The following is a 23,652-nucleotide window of genomic DNA, read 5'->3' as shown; positions in this document are numbered from 1 at the left end:
TACCTCGATCGCTTATCGAGGGACCCTTTCCAGGAAAGGGGACAGGTTCGAACGTCCCGCCGCGTGAATGAAAAGCGTTGCTCGCGCACGCGCGGCGCTAGGCAAAAACGAGGAAAGAAAAGCGCACGAAAAACATCAACCCGCGTATCTCGAGCGACGAATAAACCGGCTACCGGTAAAGACAATGCGCAACCGGGAGACGAAGAATGGGGAAAGGGAACGAAGAAGGAGAAAGACGAGACACGGTCTGGATAAGACGCGCAGCGCGGTGCGGCGCGTTGCGGCGCGTTGCGGCGCGGTGGGACGCGGTGTCTCCGTTAGAAAGAGAAGGTAACGCGTCCACGCGGGAGTGAGAAGGAGAAGGTGGCGGAGGTGGTAGAGAGGATGCTCGCACGCTTGAGCACACGTACGATGCTCCGTTAGGCGCATGCGCAGTCCCGCGAGCGGTTTCCATCTCCAACGCGGGCATCGGCGGCGGCGGCGGCAGCGGCGGCGGCGGCGGTGGCGACGGTCCCCGCGCGCGCGCGTTGCTAAAGCGACCAAATAATCAGGATGGGGTGTAGCGTGGTCGTGGTCGAGGCGTCGGTGGTGGGGGTAGGAGGGCCAGTCGGGCGGTCGGGAAGGTGGGGATACGGCGGGTGGACGGTGGTGGGGAGGCGGGACTCCGGGGCTCGGGGCCCGGCCTGGCGAGGAACCAACGGAGCCTCAGTCGTTCACCAGAGGTCGGTCGTTCGTGTGCGTTTATACCCGCATCTGCGGCCTCCGTCGATCGTCCAGGATAACTGTAAATCCGTGAGAAAGAAGGACAGAGGGGGAGAACGGAGACCTTGGACTGGCCGAGAGGACAGGGAGGCCAAGACTTCGCGAACACGGTGGTTCGTTGTTGACAGTGACCGGTAACGGTGATCGCTGCTACGAATTAATCGAGGGACGACAGGAGTCGCGCGAGTTCGTCCACGAGGTGGATTTAACCGGGAATGCGAGCACGCGTGGCGCTCGCGCAGGGACCATTGACACTCGACACCGACACTTGGGATTCTATCTTGTTCACTGAGAGTGATACTTGGTTCGACGTAATCGCGGCGTTCGATTCGTTTCGCTGATCGGTTGCGCCGGTGACGGACCGTGAACAACCAGCCACGCAACAGGTACGCGTAATCTCCGGGGACTGGTAGTGGTTGTTGGTGCGCTCGATGGTTACGAGGGAAGAGGCTCGCTTCGACGGCCGTGGGAATGGTGGCGTGAAACTATAGGGTGAAGTGACACGTTTGCGCGCGGCCAACGTCCGTCAAGATGCCGAAGATCTTCCTGATCAAGAACCGGCTGCATCAGCAGCAGCTCAGGCTGCTCGAGGCACAGCACCTTGGCAAGAGCCCGCCGCCCTGTAGCGGCAAGGAGAGCCCCCTTGGCAGCTCGGAACCCCTCAGTCTGATCGTGAATAAGCACCAATGTAAGTCAAATCGAACCATCTGTAAACATTTATTAACGGTATATACACCGATTGGAGCTTCGAGGCGCCGAGAGAATCAGCTTCGAGATACCCGTCGATGTCCCGTTGCGCGCGAAACGTCTCGAAAAAGAACCTCGTCAGTCCGGAGTCGGAAGAAATTTGCCCGATCGCGAGGAAAGGGATAAATTCGACAAATTCGATTCGGTTTTTAAAGTATCCCGAACCCTCCGCAAGATCGATGCCCACCGTGGTCGAGAGGGCCCGTTCTAGGTCCGTAGGTGTCGTCGCGAGAAATTGCAAGGATTTTTCTACGGTGGCCCGTGACGAGGACGATCGATGGGCCCCGAAGCCGGTTTCGGGTGGTTCGTTAAAATTCTCGGTTTCCGTCGACTCGGGGAGGCGAGTCCCGTGCACTTGACTCGGGTAGGAGCGTATACGCGCGCGAGAATATTTCGGGCCCGATCCGCAGGTGCGGACTCGCTCGACACAGGTGTCGTTGCAATTTAGGCGCCTGTGTGCAAATTTCCTTCGCAACGTCCTCTTTGCCCACCGTTTCGGTGCAAATCCCGCGACTATGGACGTTGCTCTATTTTGCGTTGATTCGCTCTCGCGAAATGTCGAAAATGTTACGGTCTCGGATTCGAGGGACATTGTCGTGGAAACACATCGAGGACCAAAGTCGATAATTAAATCGAATTCAAACTCTCGCGAAATCTAGAAAAAGTTACAGTCTCCAATTCGAGGAACATTGTCGTGGAAACACATCGAGGACCAAAGTCGATAACCGAGTCGAATTCGAACTCTCGCGAAAGCTTTCGAAAACGCTAAGTTCGCAACGGGAATGTACGGCGAGGAGATCGATCGAGTCGCGTTAACGAAGTCGAATTAACTCTCGAAGATTTATACGCTCACGGTCGAGAAAAAGAAACTTCCTCGAAGGAACGATCGATCACGGACGACGACAGGATTAAAAACCGAGCGAGTCTCGCGCTATCGATTACGCAAGTATCGCACTGACGTCGTAGCGCTTCTCGTTGGAAAACGGTCATCCTTCTTACGCGACGGCCATCCGTGAACAACGGTATTGTGCGTAGACGACTGTGCGTAAACAATTTGTTTCTCTTTTTTTCTTTTTACCGGAGCGCGATTCACGACGTTGTTTCCGTGGAATGGAAATTATTTCAACGGGAAGGATGAACGTTTCGCCGTTTGAAATTCCCGGGCAGCTTCGCGGATTCCTCGAACGACTATTTACCTCGAATTGCGTCGAATACACGAATCTTCGATATGTTATCGTTGATTCTAAATAAACCTTCTTCGAGAACGTACGATTCCTCGTGGAAGAAACTACGGTCGACGAAGATCGTGAAACTTCGTACGCTTCTAAATACCAATTGGACGTCTCGTTCCATGGGAACGAACGAAGCGATCGAATCGGGCGGATCGAAATAAATCGGCGAATTCGAAGTCGTGGCGGAAACGCGAGACTCGAGGAGGTAAAAAAGGAACGCGGGGTGAAGGAGAACCGCTCGAAGGTTCGATTTTCGGGTTACCGTAGTCGAAAACGATTTCCAGTTACGTAATTTGGCTCGGTCGGTCCGCGTTAATTGGGTTTTCAGCCCGAGGCGGGTATTCGTTCGCGTAGCTGCGCGACGATGGCTCGTCGCGGTTCTCTGGCAACGGTATAGTGAGTAGACGGGCCGAAGTCTCTGGTCCTAAACTGGTTTAGAAAAATGGACTGGAACCGGTTGTTCCTCTTTTTCGTCGCCCCCTTGTTCGTTCTTTTTTTCCTTTTTTTCTTCTTCCCTGCCGTCTCGCACGGGCGATTGGCCGTTTCGAGGATACGAAGTCGATGGCCCCGCGATCGATTATCGCGCTGCAGGTGCAAATTTACTTTCCGGGCGACGTTATTGGCTCGTTAAACGTCCCGCGTGTGTCAATTAAGCCCGGAAAGTCGTAATCGCCCGTTCCCCTCGAACGAGAGAATAAAGAGCCCGAAACGTTTCCTCGAATTTCGCGTATTCGAGATTACCGAGATTATTGAGCGATCGAACGGTTACGTTGAAAGGGATCTCGGCGTTTATTGCCAATCGCCGCGATCGTAAATTTCGACTCGGTGTATACAACGGGGGATGCTAATTCCGTGGAACGATCCGTGAGATCGACGCGCGACAAGGTCGGTTGTAAAAAGTCGTGCTATCTCGATCCGGAGGTGAGAATTTCCAAGCGAAATCCGATAATGATTCTTTATCGATTCGTTCGCGACGATACCGAACGAAACCTCGACCAATGACGGTTCTCGACGAACCACTCGCAACGAAACGTATCAGAAGCGAACGCGCGTTTGATTATCTCGTAAGAAAGTTTAATAAATACGCACGATCGGAAAACTCCGCGAACGTAACGCGATTATTCCACCGGCAAAAGGACTCGTTTGCTCGAACAGAAACGAACGTTCCGTTACCGACCGAAGTCTAAGAAACCATTGAATATTAATACCCGGCGTGTCGATGCACTTTGCAGATTTATCGCGTCTACCCGTTAGATGAGATTCAGCGGTTTATCGGGGCGACGATCTATCGTTGCCCACGGTGACGTGTCTACGCGGCTATTAAAGCGTTCGTTACCGATGCGGAGCGTAAAGTTTCTCCGCGCCTATAGTTTCCACGCGTATAAGGAGATCGGAGTGTCGCCGCGTCGCGGAGACTTTGACGCTCGACGAGAGACATCTCCGGAGACTTCAACGCCGGGACGGAGTGGACGTCGCGACGTTCGGTGCTTTGCCGCAGCTTCGACGAAAAAGAGAGCGGAACTCGCTTTTGAAACCACAGTAGATACGCAATTTGCGCGCCTAGTGTCGAAAAACTTTAATAGCTTTATTCGATTTCTTATTTAATGGTTAATTTCGATTTGAAGTTCGATACGCGAATTACAAACGTAATTGCTCGAATCTTCTCAACGGAGCTGGTTTCGATACTAGGTACGTAACGCAACTTGCATCTACTATCGTTCCAGAAGCGATTTCTATTACCGTAAAGTCCTCTCGATGGAAGAATCGAGAATGGGGAAATCATAGTTGGACGCAATTTAACATTTGGCCATCGACGCGTTCGATTTCTATTACAGTTTTGCCGTAACGTTCTTCTCGACTCGGTTTCTTTCTTTTTATTACAATAATCTTACGCTTGTTCAAAACTTGAACGGGTTCTATTACATTTGTTATCGTAAGGTACTCGTTGACTTGGTTTCTTTTATTTTAGTACAGTAGTCTTGCGCTTGTTCAAAACTTGAATGGGTTCTATTACATTTGTTGCCGTAACGTTCTCGTCGACTCTGTTTTTTTTTTACATTTTTCTTTTTCATTACGGTACTCTTACGCTTGTTCAAAACTCGAATGGGTTCTATTACAGTACTCTTACGCTTCTTCAAAACTCGAATGGATTCTACTACATTACTCTTACGCTTGTTCAAAACTTGACCAGTTCCCATTAAATTCTAACCATAACATACCCATCGACTCGGTTTCTTTTTTTACTTTCTTTCTTTTTTATCACGAAAAATCTTCCGCTCGTACAAAATTTGGACGTGTTCTATTACACGCCGACACAATTTCTTTTTTTACACGTTTTTTTTTCCGGTTCGTTACGATACTTTTACATTACTGGTCTAAACCTCGAATCGATCCCGGTAAATCGAGGAACGCCGCGCGACACATCGATCGAAGAGTCGCCGTTTCGTCCGTAACGATCGAAATATTTCCGCGAGCGCGCGTCACGGTTTAATTCGATCGCGTACCTACCTACGCGTTTACGCGAGATTACGCAACGCGGCCGTTACAATAAGAATCTTCGAGTTTCGCACGGTTCTCGCACGAATTGCGCAACAATCCGAGCAACCGTTGAAACACGCGCGCGATCCACGATGTCTCTGCGGGATCGCGCGACGGCCAAGGCGAACGCGCACCGGTATTAGAATCTCCACGGGTCGAGGAAAGAGACGGGGGTGGGAGAGATTAGAAGGACGCGGTCGGCTCACTGTCGTAAAATAGAAATGCGACCGAGAAGAACGGGGCTCTCTCGCATTCCTCGAACTCCGCTCGAGCGTGCGTGCACGAGAGCGAGCGAGCGAGCGAGCGCGAGAATTTATCATCGGACGCGGAAACGAGACGCGCGACACGAGTAGCGGTATCGCGGTAAATAAAACGCGTGCAAGACGATCGAACGTTTCGATAACGAGACAGAGGAGGAGGAACGAGGAGGAGACCTACGTGACAATATTCCCGCGATCGCGGTTCGAATCGATCTAGCGCAACAATTTACTCCAAGATCACTGTACGTTTCCAACACCGCGAACGAAAGTCTCCACGGGGTTGGTCGACGCGATCGAGTCGATCCCATCGAGCGATCCGTAAGAATTATCATTGTTATTCCCGAGAAGTACGCGTATATAGAACCGTTCCAATCTCTATGCGTTGTATCATTACTCGTAAGCCTAAACGGGAGATATTGCGTCGCTCCTCCCGGTAAATTATCAACGACGAATACAGATCGATCGAGGTGTAGCAACCATTCTATTTTTCCTTTTGTTCTTGTTTTTCGTACGATTTCCGGAGAATGCAACGAATATCCCCGAGTTCGACCGCGACGCGGATTTGGGACCGTTCGCGTGTAACGCGTTCTTGAAAATAATTATACCCGCGAAGTAGAAGCGGCCGGTTGCTTTTCGTAAATTGAAACCACATTCTCCGGTCGTTGAATGGGAGAACGCGGCTTGAATCACGGTACGCGTCTCTGTCGGCGGTTTTGTGCAGTCGCGGTGCGATGCACGCGCATTCTACTTATCGTCGGCCGTAAGCCGCGCCAAAAGAGGATCGCGCTGTCACCGTGTGCGCGGAATGCGTTAAATTCGACGCGACGGAGAAACGACGAGACGGGCATCGATAACACCACCGGGAGCTACGCGAAGAGGAAACGAACCGGGTACGCGATTGACACGGAAACGAGCTTTTAACCGAATAACAGTTCAGGTTCTTTTTAACTCGTTCCATCGTCGCGATTCGTCGTTAGAACTCGAATCTTTCGATTTTCGTCCTAGTGTAGAAAAGCAGAAGAAGGAGAAAAAGATGTATGAAATTTTCCAAAAAATGATTTAAAAGCTCCATCGATCGTTCTCGAGCGATTGGAGACGAAAAAAGAAATTGATAGGAATTCGATCGCGATATTCCGAGGCGCCGACTCGAAATGTGTCACTTTCCAAAGGCTGGCTAGCCCACAGCTAGACGAGAACCTAAGCGCGGCGACGCTCGGCTGTCGTTGACACGCAGGTAATCGCGCACCTGTGCCAAAGGCTAGTACACCAGGATGTGCAGTCATTGTGACGAATTACAATGCACCGCTCGCGGTGTTCACCGTGCGTGCAGCTCGAACCGGGCTCGTGTGCGCGTGTGGGTACGTGCGCAGGCATGTGGGTTCGAAGGTACGGGTCTTTTCTAGCGGTGGGAACGACGACCACGAGACAACGACCATACGCACCGATATTTTTGCGAAAAACCTCGGATCGGAGCGCGACGAAGCCAACACCGTTTCGAGTGTTTCGTAACCGGGCGACGAAATCGAAGAAATTCTACTTTAAAAAAAAAAGAAGAAAGAGCGCAACGATTCTACGTGAACGAGTCCAACGTTTTTTCTGTGGATATTCCTCGAGAAACTGCTACTTTTTCCAAATTTCTATCTCGATTTCGTAACCATTGGAATTGTTCCTCGTCAAAGATTTCTATCGTTGCCATCCATTGAAAATTTATTTCTCAAAAAGTATGATAAACACGGGTTCGAAACGTGTGTAAAATATTCCTCCAACGATCGAAATTAAGAATCGAGTTAGACAACCGAGTCGAAAGTTACGATGGTAATAGCGAGGTCTTGAACGCGTTTAAGAATCTATTTTTCGGTGTTGCGTACGGTTCGTCGCAGAACGTGTATCGTCGACGGTGGTCGATTCCTGGTCGCGAGACGAAGTCGATCGTAGATTCGATCGAATGGAAACGTCACGGTGATCGTTGGACGACGATGGACGTTCGTGGTCGGGGTGAAAGCCGGGATAGGTACGTCGTTCGGCTTTGAAACGACACGCTGGACCTCTGGCCGCGCAGAACAGGTTCGGGCTCGTCGTCGAAAGCGCCGTAAGCAGGTAGAACCGAGTGCCTACATCGTCTGGGTTACACAGCCACGGATCACCTGTTCACCGACGATGGAACACGCGCACACCTAGCCGCGATCCCCGCACAGAAACAGCCGCATTAGCGACTACCGCGGTGGAGGCTAATGGCGCAAGAGGGCCGTGACCGAAATTCTTTCGTAGCAAGGGGGCCAAGTGCAGAAAACGACTGCTCGACTCGATAAATCTCCGTTGCTCGCTGTAACGGACGCCAAGCAGTACAACCGAGCGCGTAGCTGTAGTTCTCGTACGGTTACCGCGTTAACAGAACCACCGACGATTATTCACCACGATTTCGATAATTAAACGAGTAACCGGTACAATCGCGAGGATTCTTCGGGGAATCGGAAAACACGGAATTTCGTTGCGAATTTTCGTCGAAGGTTCTCTGGGTGGAGAAGGAATCTTTGAGTCTCGAACGGTGACCGGAGTTCACGATTATCGAAACGATAGAATTGTACGTTTTTTTGTTCCTGGTTTTAATCTCGGGGTTCTTTTAATACTTGTAATTGTGTAAACATAGTATAATGTAAAAATGCACCGGGATTTTTGGAAATATAAAAATGAAAAGTAGCTTCGATTTGTAAGAGGTATAATAGAAAAGTACTGGCAGAGAAGGAATCTTTGAGTCTCGAATGGTGACCAGAGTTCACAATTATCGAAACGGCGAAATCGTACGTCCTCTAGTTCCTAGTTTGAACCTCATAGTTCTTTCAATAGCTATAATTGTACAAAAATAGTATAACGTGAGAATGCATCAGGATTTTAGGAAGTATTATAAAAACGAAAAGTACTATCGACTTTTAAGAGGTATAATAGAAAAGTACGAGTAGAGAAGAAATTTTTAAATCTCGAACGGTGACCACAGTTCACAATTATCGAAACGACAGAATCGTACGTCCTCTTCTTCCTGGTTTCAATCTCATAGTTCTTTCACTACCTGTAATTGTGTAAAAATATCATAAGAAGACACCAGAATTTTAGGAAGTACTGTAAAAACGAAAAATAGCATCGACTTTTAAGAGGTACAATAGAAAAGTACGTTCGATAAATGTTTCGTAGGATCGGTAATTTTTACGGTAACTCTTTTTTCCTCGTTTGGACAAAAATAACCCGAGAAAAGTACCGGTTACGAGTTGTCGTAACGTTGGCTCGCGACTTCGATTTCGAGAATGCGACAAAGACGAAAAAGAACGACGGAAAAAAAAAATGAAACCGTTAACGACGCAACCGATCGCGTTAATCGAGATACCGTGCATCACGGTTTACGCAATATTTAAATTTGTGCGTCATCCTCCGGTACCACGAGTCGAACGTCGACGACAATGGAGTCGTTGAGTTACATTTACGCGTTAAAATCGATCGATGGAACCTAACCAGTCCAATTCGATAGATCCAAGGGGGAAAAGATCGGCAATCGTATCGAGAAACGACTTTAAAATCGAATCGGATAATATCTCGAGCTTCCTAGGAGTTTCTTTCTTCGGCAGATGCACCGGTGCGCCTGCACGAGCAATTTTTAGATCTTCCTTTTTCTTTTTCCTCGTACACACGCGATGCATAGTTCTTTCTTCGATGCGAATCGGATAATCTCTGCGCTTCGAAGAAATCGAGAAACCCGTAATAACGCGCTGTTACGATCGTTTCTGTTCCGGTACGGTGAACTATTATAGCATTCGGCGCAACGAACTTTTTTTTTCGCGCGATTAAATTTCTAATCGTCGAAATAACAATTAACCGCGCTCTTGACTCTCCGGGCACGGCCATTTTGGAGTACGAACGCGAGCTGGGACGAGACGGAGCACCTGCCAGGAAATTACCGCGTATCTGGGAATTACTTTATCCGATTTGTGAATCTTCGATTCGATCGATCGCGTCTGTTGAGAAAATCGATCACCGTTGATCATTTTCCGAACAATAACTGCGAACATACGTTGTTCAGTGTGTTCGTGCACATCGACGAAATGGTTCACGTCTCTCTTAGATAGATTTCTTTTCGATCGAAATATTGGGTTGATCGGAAAGTCGTTTCGTTTTTTAAAATGGACTAAAGTTCTGTTATCTAACCTTCGGAGAATTACTTAAAACTGAATCTAACGACTAAACAATATGTCCTACGATAGGTCGGAGTGAAGCTATTGGGTTGTTCGGAAAGTCGTTTCGTTTTCCAAAATGGGTTAAAGTTCTGTTATCCAACCTTTAGAGAATTACTTAAAACTGAATCTAACGACTAAACAATACGTCGTACGATAGGTCGGAGTGAAGTTACATTGTACGGAAAATCGTTCCGTTTTCCAAAATGGACAATGTATAATTTAGTAAAACGTTTACACCCTCTGAAAAAATCGTGTTTCATCTTCACCGAAAAAAACCAAACTTTTCAAACGACTCGATAGTTTCGCGCGCAAAATACCACGGAAAGAAGACACGCGTGGTTTCGTTCGCGAAAAGAAAGATTTCTTAAAAAATAGTAACCGAAACGCGCGACAAATTTCCTTCGGTGTTCGTTTCCACGTTGGAAGCGAAAAAATGCGCGCGACAGACGATTCGACGCGTATCCGCGCCGCGTGTTATTACGCTTCCTGAGCACTGTAATTAGGAAGCCGTGGCGCGTCCTCTTCGTTGCGATCTGTCGGCTTTTACAGCGCGACGACGACACGGTTATGGCGGTTGCTTGCGAAATTATCGTCATCGTTTCGAAAACCCTCGAATTTAGTCCCTCGAACTCGAATCGAGTTTGTAAGTCCGCTCGTAAGCGCCTGCTCCGTTTCCAAACGAAGAAAAACGTTTCCAAAAAACTATGAGAAACGAGATCGACCGAAAAATCTATGGCAATGTCTAAGAACTTTTCACCTAAACTCGAAAGAAAGGATCACTTTGCACATTTAATTATTCTTGTGCGAAATTCGAGTAAATAAATCATCTATCGCACAAACGTCTCGTAGGGTTGATCGAAGTATCGACGATCTTCCATTTTAACTTCGTTAAATTGATTTCTCGATGGTGATACTGGATTTAAACTCGTTCGAAAGGAACCAACCATTTTGAACGAAAGTTTACGCGTTTGATAAAATCGTCGTTGTCTTCGAACAAGAATCTATACCTACCTCAACGCATTATAATTTAAAATCATTGTTTTCGCGGTTCTGCTATAGGTATCCTTCGAGATATCGACTATTTTCCCCGATTGTTATCAAATATAAGAAACTTTACACGGAATCGGAGATTCTTATCGTTGTTTCCGAGGAAACTCGAACACAAATAAGTTTCGCAAGAGGAAAGATCGAGTGCAAGATTTTTCGATAAACGTTGCAAAAGTAACATTATCGCGTAGAAGAAAGAGGACGAGGGAAATTGTCCTCTTCGCTACCAAATTCTGCTATAAGTATCCTTCGAGGTATCTACTATTTTCCTCGACTGTTAACAAATATAAGAAACTTTACACAGAATCGGAGATTCTTATCGCTATTTCCGAGGAAACTGAAACACAAATAAGTTTCGCAAGAGGAAAGATCGGGTGCAAGATTCTTCGATAAGCGTTGCAAAAGTAACATTATCGCGTAGAAGAAAGAGGACGAGGGAAATTGTCCTCTCCGCTACCGAATCTACGAGCGAGCACGCCTTTCGAGCTCGTAGTTACCGGTTTTTCCTACGCGTTTTCCGCAAAACATCGCCAACACTGGAACAGTGAACACCGTATACGTTTCCACGCGACGACGAATGTCAAGGCTCCGCGACGCATAGATCTCGAAAACACGTTTCACGTGCATCGCGCTGCACGCGTCTCGTTAATGCAAATGAACATGGAAAAAGCTGGAACGCGTTAGGCGTTTTGCATCTCGTTTACGAGCGCGCACATACACGGGTGTGTAGGTTTCTCGCTTCGCGAAACGAAAATCAATCACGCGACGAACAACGCGTTGCGTGAGACCGGGAACAAATCGAAGCGAGTCGATTCGTTCACATCGATAATTGTCCTGTGTCCTTGACCCCGGGCAAGTCGACGATCGTTGCGTAATTTCGTTCGACAATTTTTTCAGGAAGGAGAACATTCGTTTACAATAGTTTCTATGGTACACGACCGAAGTTTCGATCGACAAGGTTTCGAGGATAGAATTCTATGGCGATATTCGTCCATTGGACAGGATTGGATACTTTTTTCTAAATAAACCGTCTTTTTCCAGAAAAACATTTCACGATCAACGCACACCGGCTCCTTTCGTTCTTACTCTTAATTCGCTCTTAATTCCCTGGTTTTCGATGTCGAAACGATCCCGATTTGCGTCCCCTGATCGTTCGAAAAATGACAGAAGGTGAAACTACGATCGAAAACGATCGAAGCGTAGAGGTAGCCTGTTGGTTCGTATCGTCGACACCGGGACGAGGAATCTTTCTCTCAAAAGTCGGCTAGAAGGAACGCGAGGGGACGGTTGGTCGTTTCGTCGTTGGTTTTCACTGAGTGACAAGGTCAGCTTTGGAAAGATCGATCGGGTGCTTCGATCTTCCGCGCCGCTGGAAAGATCCTCCCCGCGAGGGACGCGCGTTACAGGGAGGAGAGACGGGACGGAGAGGAATTAATGGAAGACGAGAGAAGAGAGAGAGAGAGAGAAGGAGAGAGGGACCACTGTGCGCGGGTCTGTTACGTAAGGCAACCGAGTGGCTGCGTATACGGTGTCACCTTGCCTGTTCGCGATGCTCCGACCCACGCACGGTACCGCTACGCAAACGCTACGCAGATGCATACGTGTTCGCGCGTAGACGCTTCTTTCGGGCCTTCGTAGCCGTGCGTCGAGCTGTCCCCGAGTCGGCCAACCGTGCCCAAACCCAACCAACTCCCAGAACTCGAACGACCTTCAACCTCCCTCGTCGACTCAACTTCCACCATCGAGATCTTCGGGGAAACAATTTCCCGGAAACCGTCTTCTTTACTTCGATGCGATACCAGGATCAATGAAACAGAGAAGTGTCGAGTCAGGTTCGATCGTGGAAGGACGATGCATCGCGAGGATGGGTCGAAAATGACCCTGAGAGTTCTTTAGGAAGAGATTCAACTCCCCGAAGTCTCGACGCACGAAAATTCGAGGTGAATGCAATACCAGGATCAAAGAAATAGAGTTAAGCGAAAGCTTCGATCGTAGAAAGACAGTGTATTGCTAGGATGGGTCGACAATGACCCGAGAGGTCTCTGGGAAGAGATTCAACTTCTCGAAGCCTCCATATACGAAAATTCGAGTTAGATACAATACCAGGATCAAAGAAATAGAGTTAAGCGAAAACTTCGATCGTAGAAAGACAGTGTACCGCTAGGATGGGTCGACAATGACCCTGAGAGTTCTTTAGGAAGAGATTCAACTCCCCGAAGTCTCCATATACGAAAATTCGAGTTAGATGCAATACCAGGATCAAAGAAATACAGGGTGTCGCGACAGCTTCGATCGTGGAAGGACAATGTATCGCTAGGATGGGTCGACAATGACCCCGAGAGTTCTTTAGGAAGAGATTCAACTCCCTGAAGTCTCGAAGCACGAAAATTCGACTTAGATGCAAGTGGATAAGTACACGTATTGACCGAGCACCGAATTATGATACGAAAATATACAAGCACCATCGATTATCGAAACCTTAGACCCTCCTGAGGTGGTCGTTCTTGCACGGGGTACCTACTCGGTAACTCCTGGTTGGTTCTCGTAATCGTAAACGAGCGTACGCAACGAATAAATTGTAATGAACGTTCTCCACGTACGTACCATCTGGTAAGATTCGTTTTCAAATCGATTTGCCAGGAATTCTCTCGCGATTGTCTTCTTACCGTTGGTATCGCGCTAGACGCGAACGATGGATTCTTCTCGCGAAGAATCCGGATAAAAACCGACCCCATTTCGAGACGACCGTTGAAAAATAATCTCCGATGTTCAGTACTGTTACGATTTCTTATTCGAACGCACAATTTCCGTTCTTTCGTCTCCAAGAGTGAACATTTTCCCGAAACTTCTTCCAATACCCTTCGATTCCAAATGCAACAATTCATACGATCGAAATTTCAACGAAGGATCGATTAAAGTATCCCTGCCGATACATTCAACTAACGCAAAGATCGAATAAACCGATACCCTCTTGTCTCGAAACGCAACTTTCGATTCCCTGGAATCGACCGATCCACAATCGCGTCGTTCGAGTTTCTCTCGCGCCACGTGTCATCGTCCGCTCGAAACTCCACGTGCATTCTCGATCGAGGCGATCGTTGTCCCTCTCCTCTCTCGAATGTAAACATCCACGGATCATCCACCGTTCAAAACGTCGATCGAACTCGCGATCGCACCATTTGGAAAAGTTCTTTCACTGTTGCCTCCTCGTGTTCGTTCACAATTTTCTCGATACTAAGACACTCGTTCTACTTTCGATCGGGGTTGGCGCCAATTGTCGAATACTCGATCACTCCGATTCTAGGGCGACGAACAAATATTAAACGACGAGATCCACGTCTGTGACGAGCCAAAGGTACTAGATTGTTCAATAAGTTTTGTCGTTCGATAACACTTATTGAACAGTACAGTACTAGGTTACTGAATAAGTTTTGTCGTTCAATAAGTACTACATTGAACAGTACTACCTTGAACAGTACTACATTGAAGAATACTACATTGAACAGTACTACATTGAACAGCACTACCTTGAACAGTACTACATTGAAGAATACTACATTGAACAGTACTACATTGAACAGTACTACAAAGAACAGTACTACATTGAACAGTACTATATTGAAAAGTACTACATTGAATAGTTCTACATTGAACAGTATTACATTGAACAATACAACATTGAGCAGTACTACATTGAGCAGTACTACATTGAACAGTACTACATCGAACAGTACTTCATTGAACAGTACTACATTGAAGAGTACTACATTGAACAGTACTACATCGAACAGTACTTCATTGAACAGTACTACCTTGAACACTACTAGAAAGGGCTCATGTGCACTTTCGAGAGTAACGAAAATTGAGCTTCGACGCTCGATCGTTCGCGTAAAAATTTATTCACGACCATAACGCGAAACACCCGTACACTCAACGAAACGAACGAACGTAAAATCTCGTTGCCCCGTGCCCCAAAAAATCCGAGCACGGTTCTGCACCCAACGCTCGAAGAAACGCGCGAGTACGAACAGCGTCGAGTTTCCGTGTTTCTTCCAAAGCAACGATACCGTTCGTACGAACAACGCGGTTGTTTTTACGCGAGTATCGGGATAATTGAACGCGAGAAATTCTCACGGAGGAATTTCCAACGCGTTCGTTCGAAACGCGAGAGACGAGGCGATCTCGTTGTCACCGATTCGACGCGAGACGGTAACGCCGATCTTGTTGTTATTCGCGGTGCGCATTCTTCTTGGCCGTGCAGTCACACCTTATTGGTGGCACACGTGTACCGTGTTCTACTGTATCGGATATAACTTGCCAGTCTACTTTGCATTTCGCGCTACGACACACGATTTACCTGTCAGTCGCGTCGATCGTACCCGTGCGATCTACGAATCCTACGGTGATCGTCGTTTCGACGAGCGGACGAAACATTAAACGACGAGATCCACGTTTGTGACGAGGCAAAGGTAAGAGATTGTTCAATAAGTTTTGTCGTTTGAAAAAACTTATTGAACAGTACGGTACTAGGTTACTGAAGAAGTTTTGTCGTTCAATGAGTACTACATTGAACAGTACTGCATTGAAGAGTACTACATTGAAGAGTACTACATTGAAGAGTACTACATTGAACAGTACTACATTGAACAGTACTATATTAAACAGTACTACACTGAACAGTACTACATTGAAGAGTACTACATTGAACACTATCACATTGAAGAGTACTACATTGAACAGTACTGCATTGAACAGTACTATATTAAACAGTACTACACTGAACAGTACTACATTGAAGAGTACTACATTGAACACTATCACATTGAAGAGTACTACATTGAACAGTACTGCATTGAACAGTACTATATTAAACAGTACTACATTGAACAGTACTACATTGAACAGTACTACATTGAACAGTACTACATTGAACAGTACTACATTGAACAGTACTACATTGAACAGTACTACATTGAACAGTACTACATTGAACAGTACTACATTGAACAGTACTATATTGAAGAGTACTGCATTGAACAGTACTGCATTTAACAATACTACACTGAACAGTACTACATTGAACAGTATTTGTCCACGCACGAACGAATCGGTTACAATGTAGTTCGCTCTCGTCGATCCGTGCGCAAATACGTTAAGAATAATTTTCGTATATTTTTGCTCGGTTCTTTCTCGAGTTCGAGGTAGCAGAGTCGTTCGTCTTCGGTTTAAATCGCGAGTTCGGGATCGAGTTGAGTGAAATGTCTGTAAAGAACCTGTTACGCGGTACGAGATGGTTTATTCTTCGTATCGGACGCGTATTCTTCGTTTCGCTTTCCTTTTGCACGACGAATCGCGGTACGAGGGTTGCTTCGAACGAACCCGAAACTTTCAAGAGAACAAACTCGACGAAAGGCTACCAAGAACGCGAGTTCTACGTCATCCTCGCAATTACGAAACGATCGCGTAAAAATGATTTATCGAACGATCGTCGCGAAGCTTGGAAATCGACTGGACGATTCGCGAGCGATTCGTAAAATCGAATGATCGCGTATTCCTTGGAAACGAGCGAAGAACGAGGGGATGGAAGGGCGCGAACCGGTCGTTTTACGCGAGGAAGCGTTTAATCGCGTAATAAGTATATTTCGAACATGGAGGGCGATACTCGGACGTTGAACGACCACGTTCCACACCGCAAGATCGTTTCTCGAGTAACTCGATCGAGCGGCGACTAATTGCCGACTAGCGCGCTGCACTGTTCGCGCGCGTTCCTCGAGTTCATTCAGACTCGAAACCTGTATTACGTTCCGAACGGTCGTTCGATCTCTATCCTAAACGTTAGGCGTGCACACCCGAGGCACGAAAAGTTCGTTCACCCGTCCGAGGTATCGTTCGCGCCGTGACGAGGTGTATTCATTTACCGTGAGTAGCTACGGTCGACGCGGCACGGCCGTATCGGAGATACTTTAACATCGTTTCTTCGAGCGGGAACGAGCCTGCCTAGCATTCGGAGGAGAAACAGTTTCCAAGGGAACGAGGAGTTTGTTCGTCGAAACGCGAGGTAACGTTGATAGAAGGAATCTCTTTTCTTTGCTAACGTTGATAGAAAGAATCTCTTTTCTTTACTAACGGTGATAGGAAGAATCCCTTTTCTTTGCTAACGTTGATAGAAAGAATCTCTTTTCTTTGCTAACGTTGATAGAAAGAATCTCTTTTTTTTTACTAACGTTGATAGAAAGAATTTCTTTTCTTTGCTAACGTTGATAGAAAAAATCTCTTTTCTTTGCTAACGTTAATGAAAAGAATCTCTCTTCTTTGCTAACGTTGATAAAAAGAATCTCTTTTCTTTCCTAACGTTTGTAGAAAGAATCTCTTTTCTTCATCAACGTTGATAAAAAGAATTTCTTTTCTTTGCTAACGGTGATAAAAAAAATTTCTTTTCTTCGCTAACGTTAAACAAAAGAATTTTTTTTCTTTGCTAATGTTGAACGAAAGAATCTCTCTTCTTCGCTAACGTTGATAGAAAGAATCTCTTTTCATTGCTAACGTTGATAAAAAGAATTCCTTTTCTTCGCTAACGTTGAACGGAAGAATCTTTTTTCTTTGCTAACGTTGAACGAAAGAATTTCTTTTCTTTGCTAACGTTGAACGGAAGAATCTCTCTTCTTCGCTAAAGTTGAACGAAAGAATCCCTTTTCTTCGCAAACGTTGAATCGTAGTCCAGTCGACTCGATTTTCTCTCGCACCCTGGATTATCAAACAACAACGTTCGCGACGAAACGTTCCACGTTCGACGCGCGTAACGCACCACGATCGAGATACCAACGACGAAAAGACTAACGCGCGAAGCTTGATCACCGAACATCGAAGTTGACTATCCGGCAGCCGCTTCTTCGATGGGATAAGATTCGTGACCGCTAAAACTGATCGAACGGTTGGTCGTGTCTGGAGAAAGGCTCGGAACAATGCGAATCTATCGCGCGATCGGGTTGGGTGCACAGGTGCAACGAGTCGGTGTCCGGTGAAAAATCTCTGGATCCTCCTTGGCTGGACGATACACGACCAGGCGATGGATCGCGATCCGGTTGCTCGAAAGAGCGATAAAACGGTGGCGCGCGAAGCGGCGAAGGTCCGCGGCTCCGCGGGTAGCCGAAAGGAAAGGAAGGGAAAAACTTGGAAAAAAAGGAGCCGAGGGAGTGGTCGAGGACTGGTAAGTAGGTCGAGCCGAGTCGAGCCGTTTCGTTCGATCGAGCAGACGCCTAGCCGCGAACCCGAGCTAAGGCCAATGCCTTCTTGCCCGCCCCGGAACTTCCCTCGAGATTACCGGCTCGGTTTTCCTCGTATCATCCGTAGACCTTCCACGTGGATACAACCGCGGAGGGAAACGACCAAGGAACTCCGTTGAGGACGCAACGAGGTGTCATCATCGGCTCTGTTATTATGCGCATAGCGTAGAAGGTCATCGCCGTTAGATCCGCGCATTATACGGATTAACCACTTACGCGATTACGATCGAGCAATCATCGATAGAAGAGGAACGAGCACCTCGAGGAAGTTTCGTTCCCGGTTCGAGTCGTCTATGAGAATCTTTACTTTCAATTACCAAGAGAATACATACTTCCGTTTTCGCGGAAGAGGAACCGAAATTACGTAGCTTCGTGCGTTCCTCGTTGTCGAGGATAATTGGATCGGGAATCATTTCGATAATTCGCATCGCACGGATCGTCCTCGCGTCGATTTCCCCATTGGAACGGGGTGGTCCTTCGATCGTTGAAAAATATTCCGGTCGAGCGTTGCGGAGAAAGGATCGTCGGAAGAATTTCACCCTGAACGCGTCTAATCGAAGTAAACTCGAAGCCTTGGAAAATTGTCCGTTAAGTTCGCGAGCTTCTCGTTCTGTCCGTCGATGAATTACGGAAAACGCGTCGACGTCATCGTCTTCCTTCTCCTTCTTCTTCTTTCTCGTCGTCGTCGTCGTCGTCGTTGACTCCTCGGCCCGTTACTTTTGAACGTTGGGGCAAGTCGAGGCGGAGGCGCGTTGTCGTTCGCCTTGGACCATATCTTCGCAGCGATCCAGTTCGCGGGGGCCTCGTTTAAAGTGGAACCGTCTACACGACGCGGTGCGTCCGAGTGTACGGCTAGAGGATTATTATCGCGACCTCTTTGTCTTTCCCTCGGGCTCGACCGGGGAAAGGAACGCGCTAGCGAGAGATCGGTATTTATGGGACGGGATCGAGCGCGGCGTAAATCGAACGGGGTGTTGCGTTGCACTTGGCCATGAGTGCACAAGCGCGGTGCATTGTCGCCGAGGATTCTGGTCTTCGACAGCGTCGATCGCTGAACGTTTACAACGAGCGAGATGTCGCAGGGCCAAGGGTAAGTCGAGAAGTCTTTCGAATCTTTTTAACGAAATCGTTCGATTTGCCAAGGGTACAAAGTGTGGAATAATGGAATTGTCGAAGTACAAGAGGAAAGTAAATGGAACTTTTATTTAAACGGTAGAAGATAATACACTCATGTATCATGAACGACTGACTAGACCGTAACGGTCACGTCGGGCCACCGACCGAAAAATATCCAAGTCGGTACGGATTAAATATCCAAACGACACCCTCCCCTGTGTCTTGACTTCTCAAGGGCTGCATCGGTCCAAGTCGTTCTATTCCAACCCAAAGAAAGACTAATTTTCTCTTCGCGACGATACAATTACCTAAATCTGTTCGACTATTTTCCAAACCGTAAACTTGTTTCGTTAGTTTCGGGAAATCTGCGCGAAAGATTCTCGCACCACGACGTCGAACGGTTCCCTGATAGAGAAAATCTCTATCGTACCGATTTTCGAATTCCACACCGGGTAAAAGACACGACGAACGAGCCCATCTTCCGCGATTGGTGTAACGTGAATAAAATACGATCAAGAATACTCGTCTCTTTCGACCTTCGGCTTCTTCCCTCTGTAAAAACATTACTCGTAGGCCATTTACTACGCGAGATCCATTTGCCTCTTTGTCGTAACGAGCAAGTGCGGTGGTTACTACGTTTGCTTGCGGTGGCGGTAAATGTTCTATTAATACTCCGTTTTCAATATTGTAAATTGGATAAGATTCTCCATTTGCTTCCAAAGGGGAAGAAACACCTTGAGCTCGATAACCCCGAGTAATCGTTCCCTTAAGCCTCGCTGCCTCTACTTCTAGGTAATTAGGGTACCAATCGCAGGATTACGAAGATTTTCGTCCTGAAGTTCTATAATAGTAAATAATTCTACCTAATAAACACCTATACGAACTGTATACGAACACCTATGCGTCCCCGTAACGGGCAAGGGGTTGATCTAGCTCCGTTGATCTACGGTGTAAACCCCGAGTTCTCGGTGTTCCCCGAAATCGGTGTAAATCGTTCGAAATTGGAAGTCGACCCGTTCTCGTAAGATTCCCCGTGGCTCTGTTGCGTCTCTCGATCCCCGTGTACCGATAACGCGATTCGAGGGGACCCGTACCGACTAAATAGCTCGAAAAGCCGCAACGCGTCGTCTCGTAGCGGCCGTCGCCGAGTCTCTCGGCGGGGAGCCTGTTCCTCCCGCTGGACTCGAAGTACCGGTTCTTACTTCTTTTTCTCGCTTCGCCGTGGCCTCCCTTTCTTCGTCTTCGTCTTCTTCTTCTTCTTCTTCCTCCACTTCTACTTCTTCGTCGTCGTCTTCTTCTTCTCTGTCCCGTGAGAGGAAAATAGGATGGAGAAAGAGAGACACGAGCAAGAGGAGGAGAGAGGAGGACGGAGCGGTCCCGTGAAGGGAAGAAGCGAGGCGAGGAAGGGGAGAGACGAAGAAGGAGATCGGTACGCCGGTCACGAAGCTCGCGTTGGTATTTATAGCGCGGCCCCGGACCTGTTCGGGGGATTCGGTCGGAAGATCTCACGTACCGGTCGATTCTTTCTGCCCGAAGGTTGCTCAACCGCGAACGGAACCGCCATTTTGGTTCTTCTCGACGTTACCTTCGGCTCAGCCGTGTGACGCAACCGCTTGCGTAAACTCCCGTCGTTAGACAGCCTTCTCTAAACTGGTCGCCCGCCGCCGTAGCCCGAATCTAATCGTAGAAACGCGTTTTACGCTTCAGGGACGCGACTTTCGCGAACGTCCACGCGAATCGGCGCGGGGACGTTGGACGCGTTTACTCGCCTTCGATCGAACGACCGTCCAGACGTTCGCGAACCGAGACGGACGATCGTGAGTGTTCCTTAGCGAAACCTTGAAAACGAGACGATCGTACACGAAAACCCTCACAACGATCTACGAAATTTCTGCAATTATCGTCCACCTTACGCGCGTACCGAACCAACCATCTTGAAGAATGGGTCACGGTTTTATTTCGTTAAAAGTAAAACGGGAATTTAGAATTTCCAATTTCCAAATTCCAATTTCCAATTTAGAATTTAGAAGAGGCATCGTTACTTGCTAGTCTTTGTACAACGATGATCGAGAGATTGCTCGACGAGAGGCAATGAGGTCTGAATACTCGTTCATTCGAATCGGTAACTGTTTGCGATAAAAAGATAACGAGACCATTAACGAGTAGAATCTCGAGTTTGGAGAACGTTGCAAAAGCTTCTTTATCGAGAAACGCGTAGCTCGCGACGCGATCGGTGATGGTTGGTTTTCATCGGTCTAAATCGCGGAGCGGAAAGGGGTTTCCTCGTGGCTGGTCAGCGAGGCGGACGCGCGGAGGCGCGCACGCGCGCACGCATCGACGCACAGGGGGGCACACGTGATCGCAAAAACGGCGTGTCCTCGCGGCCGATTTCCTGGTTTCCGCTCGAACGACTTCGTCGGCCGACACGGTGTCCTCGTGCTCCATTCGCGAAACACCCGCTCGGTGTCAAAGTCAAGAGAACGCGATTGCGAGCGCAGACGCGCGAACCAACCGGGGGAACGGGCCCCCCGACAATGGGAGAAAATTGCGAACCGCGATCGAACCGCTCGAGCCGAGCGTAATTTCTCCACGTGTCCTTGAACGCGCGATCTCCTCGCGGCTACGACCGCGAACCACCCGGCACCCTTCTTTTTTTCTTTTTTTTTAGCTTCCGAGAGACGAGTAAATTCGTTCCGAGAGAATTTATTAAAGTTTGCGCACGGTTGTCCGGCGAAACGCGCGAAGCGAAGATGAAATTTTGTAGATCGTAAATGTTGTTCCAGCAAAGGAAGAGTATTGTCTGTTACTCGAGGAAGTAAGTTCAGCGACGAAAAGTTGGATCGAATCGATCGAAGGACGAGAGGTCTTTTCTTCCGAGAGACGAGTAGATTTATTTCGAGGAAATTTACAAAAGTTTATGCACTATTGTCCGGTGAAACGCGCGAAGCGAATATGAAATTCCGTAAATCGTTAATGTTGTTCCAGCAAAGGAAGAGTATTGTTTGTTACTCGAGAAAGTAAGTTTAGCGACGAAAAGTTAGATCGATTCGATCGAAGCCCAGGAGTATTTTCTTTCGAGAAACGAGTAGATTTATCTCGAGGAAATTTACTAAAGTTTACGCACTGTTGTCTGGTACAACGCGCGAAGCTCGAAGAAAGATGAAATTCCGTTGTAAAAATTGTTTGTACTTGCAGAAGAAGTACTTTGCTCGAAATACAGTTTAGCGATAAAAAATTAGATCGATCCGAAGACCGATACTCTTCTAGCGAGTAAATACAAAACTGCGAAAGAAGAATTTTTTGCATAGAATTTTCTCCGACGACGTAACCGATTCTAATCCTCGATCGATGCGTCACGGATAATCGAGAATCGAAAGGATAGTTAAACAAAGAAAATACAAACGTTTAACGAGGCAAAATTAAACCTATCCGAACGTACCGATACTCTTCTAGCACGTAAATACAAAACTTCGAAAGAACAAGTGTTTGCGTAGAATTTTCTCCGACGACGTAACCGATTCTAATCCTCGATCGATGCGTCACGGATAATCGAGAATCGAAAGCATAGTTAAACAAAGAAAATACAAACGTTTAACGAGGCAAAATTAAACCTATCCGAACGTACCGATACTCTTCTAGCACGTAAATACAAAACTTCGAAAGAACAATCTTTTGCATAAAATTTTCTCGGACGACGTATACCCTCGTTAATCGATTCCAAAGGTTCATCGAAGACAGAAAACCCAAATCGCCACCGGGAAGGCTCGAATTGGCACGAAACGGTTATCGAAAGTTCCGCGCGGTTAGCACCGAGACGTCGCGAAAGATTTACCGCGTTTTCGAAAGAGGTTGAGAAACCGAATAATCGAATCGCTGGGAAGGTTGCGAGTACTGGGAATCGGAATGCCCTTCACCACCTACGGGAGCAGCGGTTTTTCGAGCGGGTTTTAACGGCGGGTAACAGTGCGCGCGAGACAACGTCGTCGCGCGAGCGGAGGACGAATTACGAGGCGGCGCGCGAAGGACGCGCGGAAAGAGAGTAGCATACGGTACCCACGAACCCCCCCAAGGTTGCTCGTAAATTCAGCCAGGAGTCGTTCCACGGAGCCCATATTATAACCGTTCGCGCGTTACGTATTCCAGACGCGTCGAACGTTGAAATTTCCACGCCTGGCAGCGAGCGTGTCGACGAAATTTTCGAATTTCGAGCGTTCACGAGCGAGACGAATTCGAGCCCGAAAACGCGCGCTCCGTTTTCCATTCGCGAAACGTTCAACCGACGTGTCGTCGTCCACCGTTTTACGATACCGTTTACCACTCGAGCGCGAATTTATCGGCCATCGCGATCTATACTTCGTACAAAAATTTATCGATCGCGAGGGAACGGATAGTCGATATTAAAATCGCTGGAAATTACAATACAAGCACGATAAGGTAAAAATAACTT

At 47.5% G+C, this 23,652-nt stretch overlaps 1 protein-coding gene across 3 annotated transcripts in view; it reads left to right on the top strand.

Annotated features, from left to right (window-relative positions):
• Nucleotides 1-728: 728 nt before the first annotated feature.
• The window catches only part of LOC143144209 (uncharacterized), a 34,068-nt gene continuing 11,144 nt past the window's right edge, over nucleotides 729-23,652 (top strand). For all 3 annotated transcript variants that reach the window (XM_076306362.1, XM_076306361.1, XM_076306360.1), the window contains exon 1: nucleotides 729-1,450. In XM_076306362.1, the coding sequence (XP_076162477.1) occupies nucleotides 1,294-1,450 (157 nt within the window). In that variant the 5' untranslated portion in view covers nucleotides 729-1,293. The remainder of the gene's footprint in view (nucleotides 1,451-23,652) is intronic.

This window comes from Ptiloglossa arizonensis, chromosome 3 (genome assembly GCF_051014685.1).
Source record: "Ptiloglossa arizonensis isolate GNS036 chromosome 3, iyPtiAriz1_principal, whole genome shotgun sequence".
NCBI lineage: Eukaryota > Metazoa > Arthropoda > Insecta > Hymenoptera > Colletidae > Ptiloglossa > Ptiloglossa arizonensis.
The sequence above is the reverse complement of the archived record's forward strand: the minus strand, read 5'-3'. Positions and strand labels throughout refer to the sequence as shown.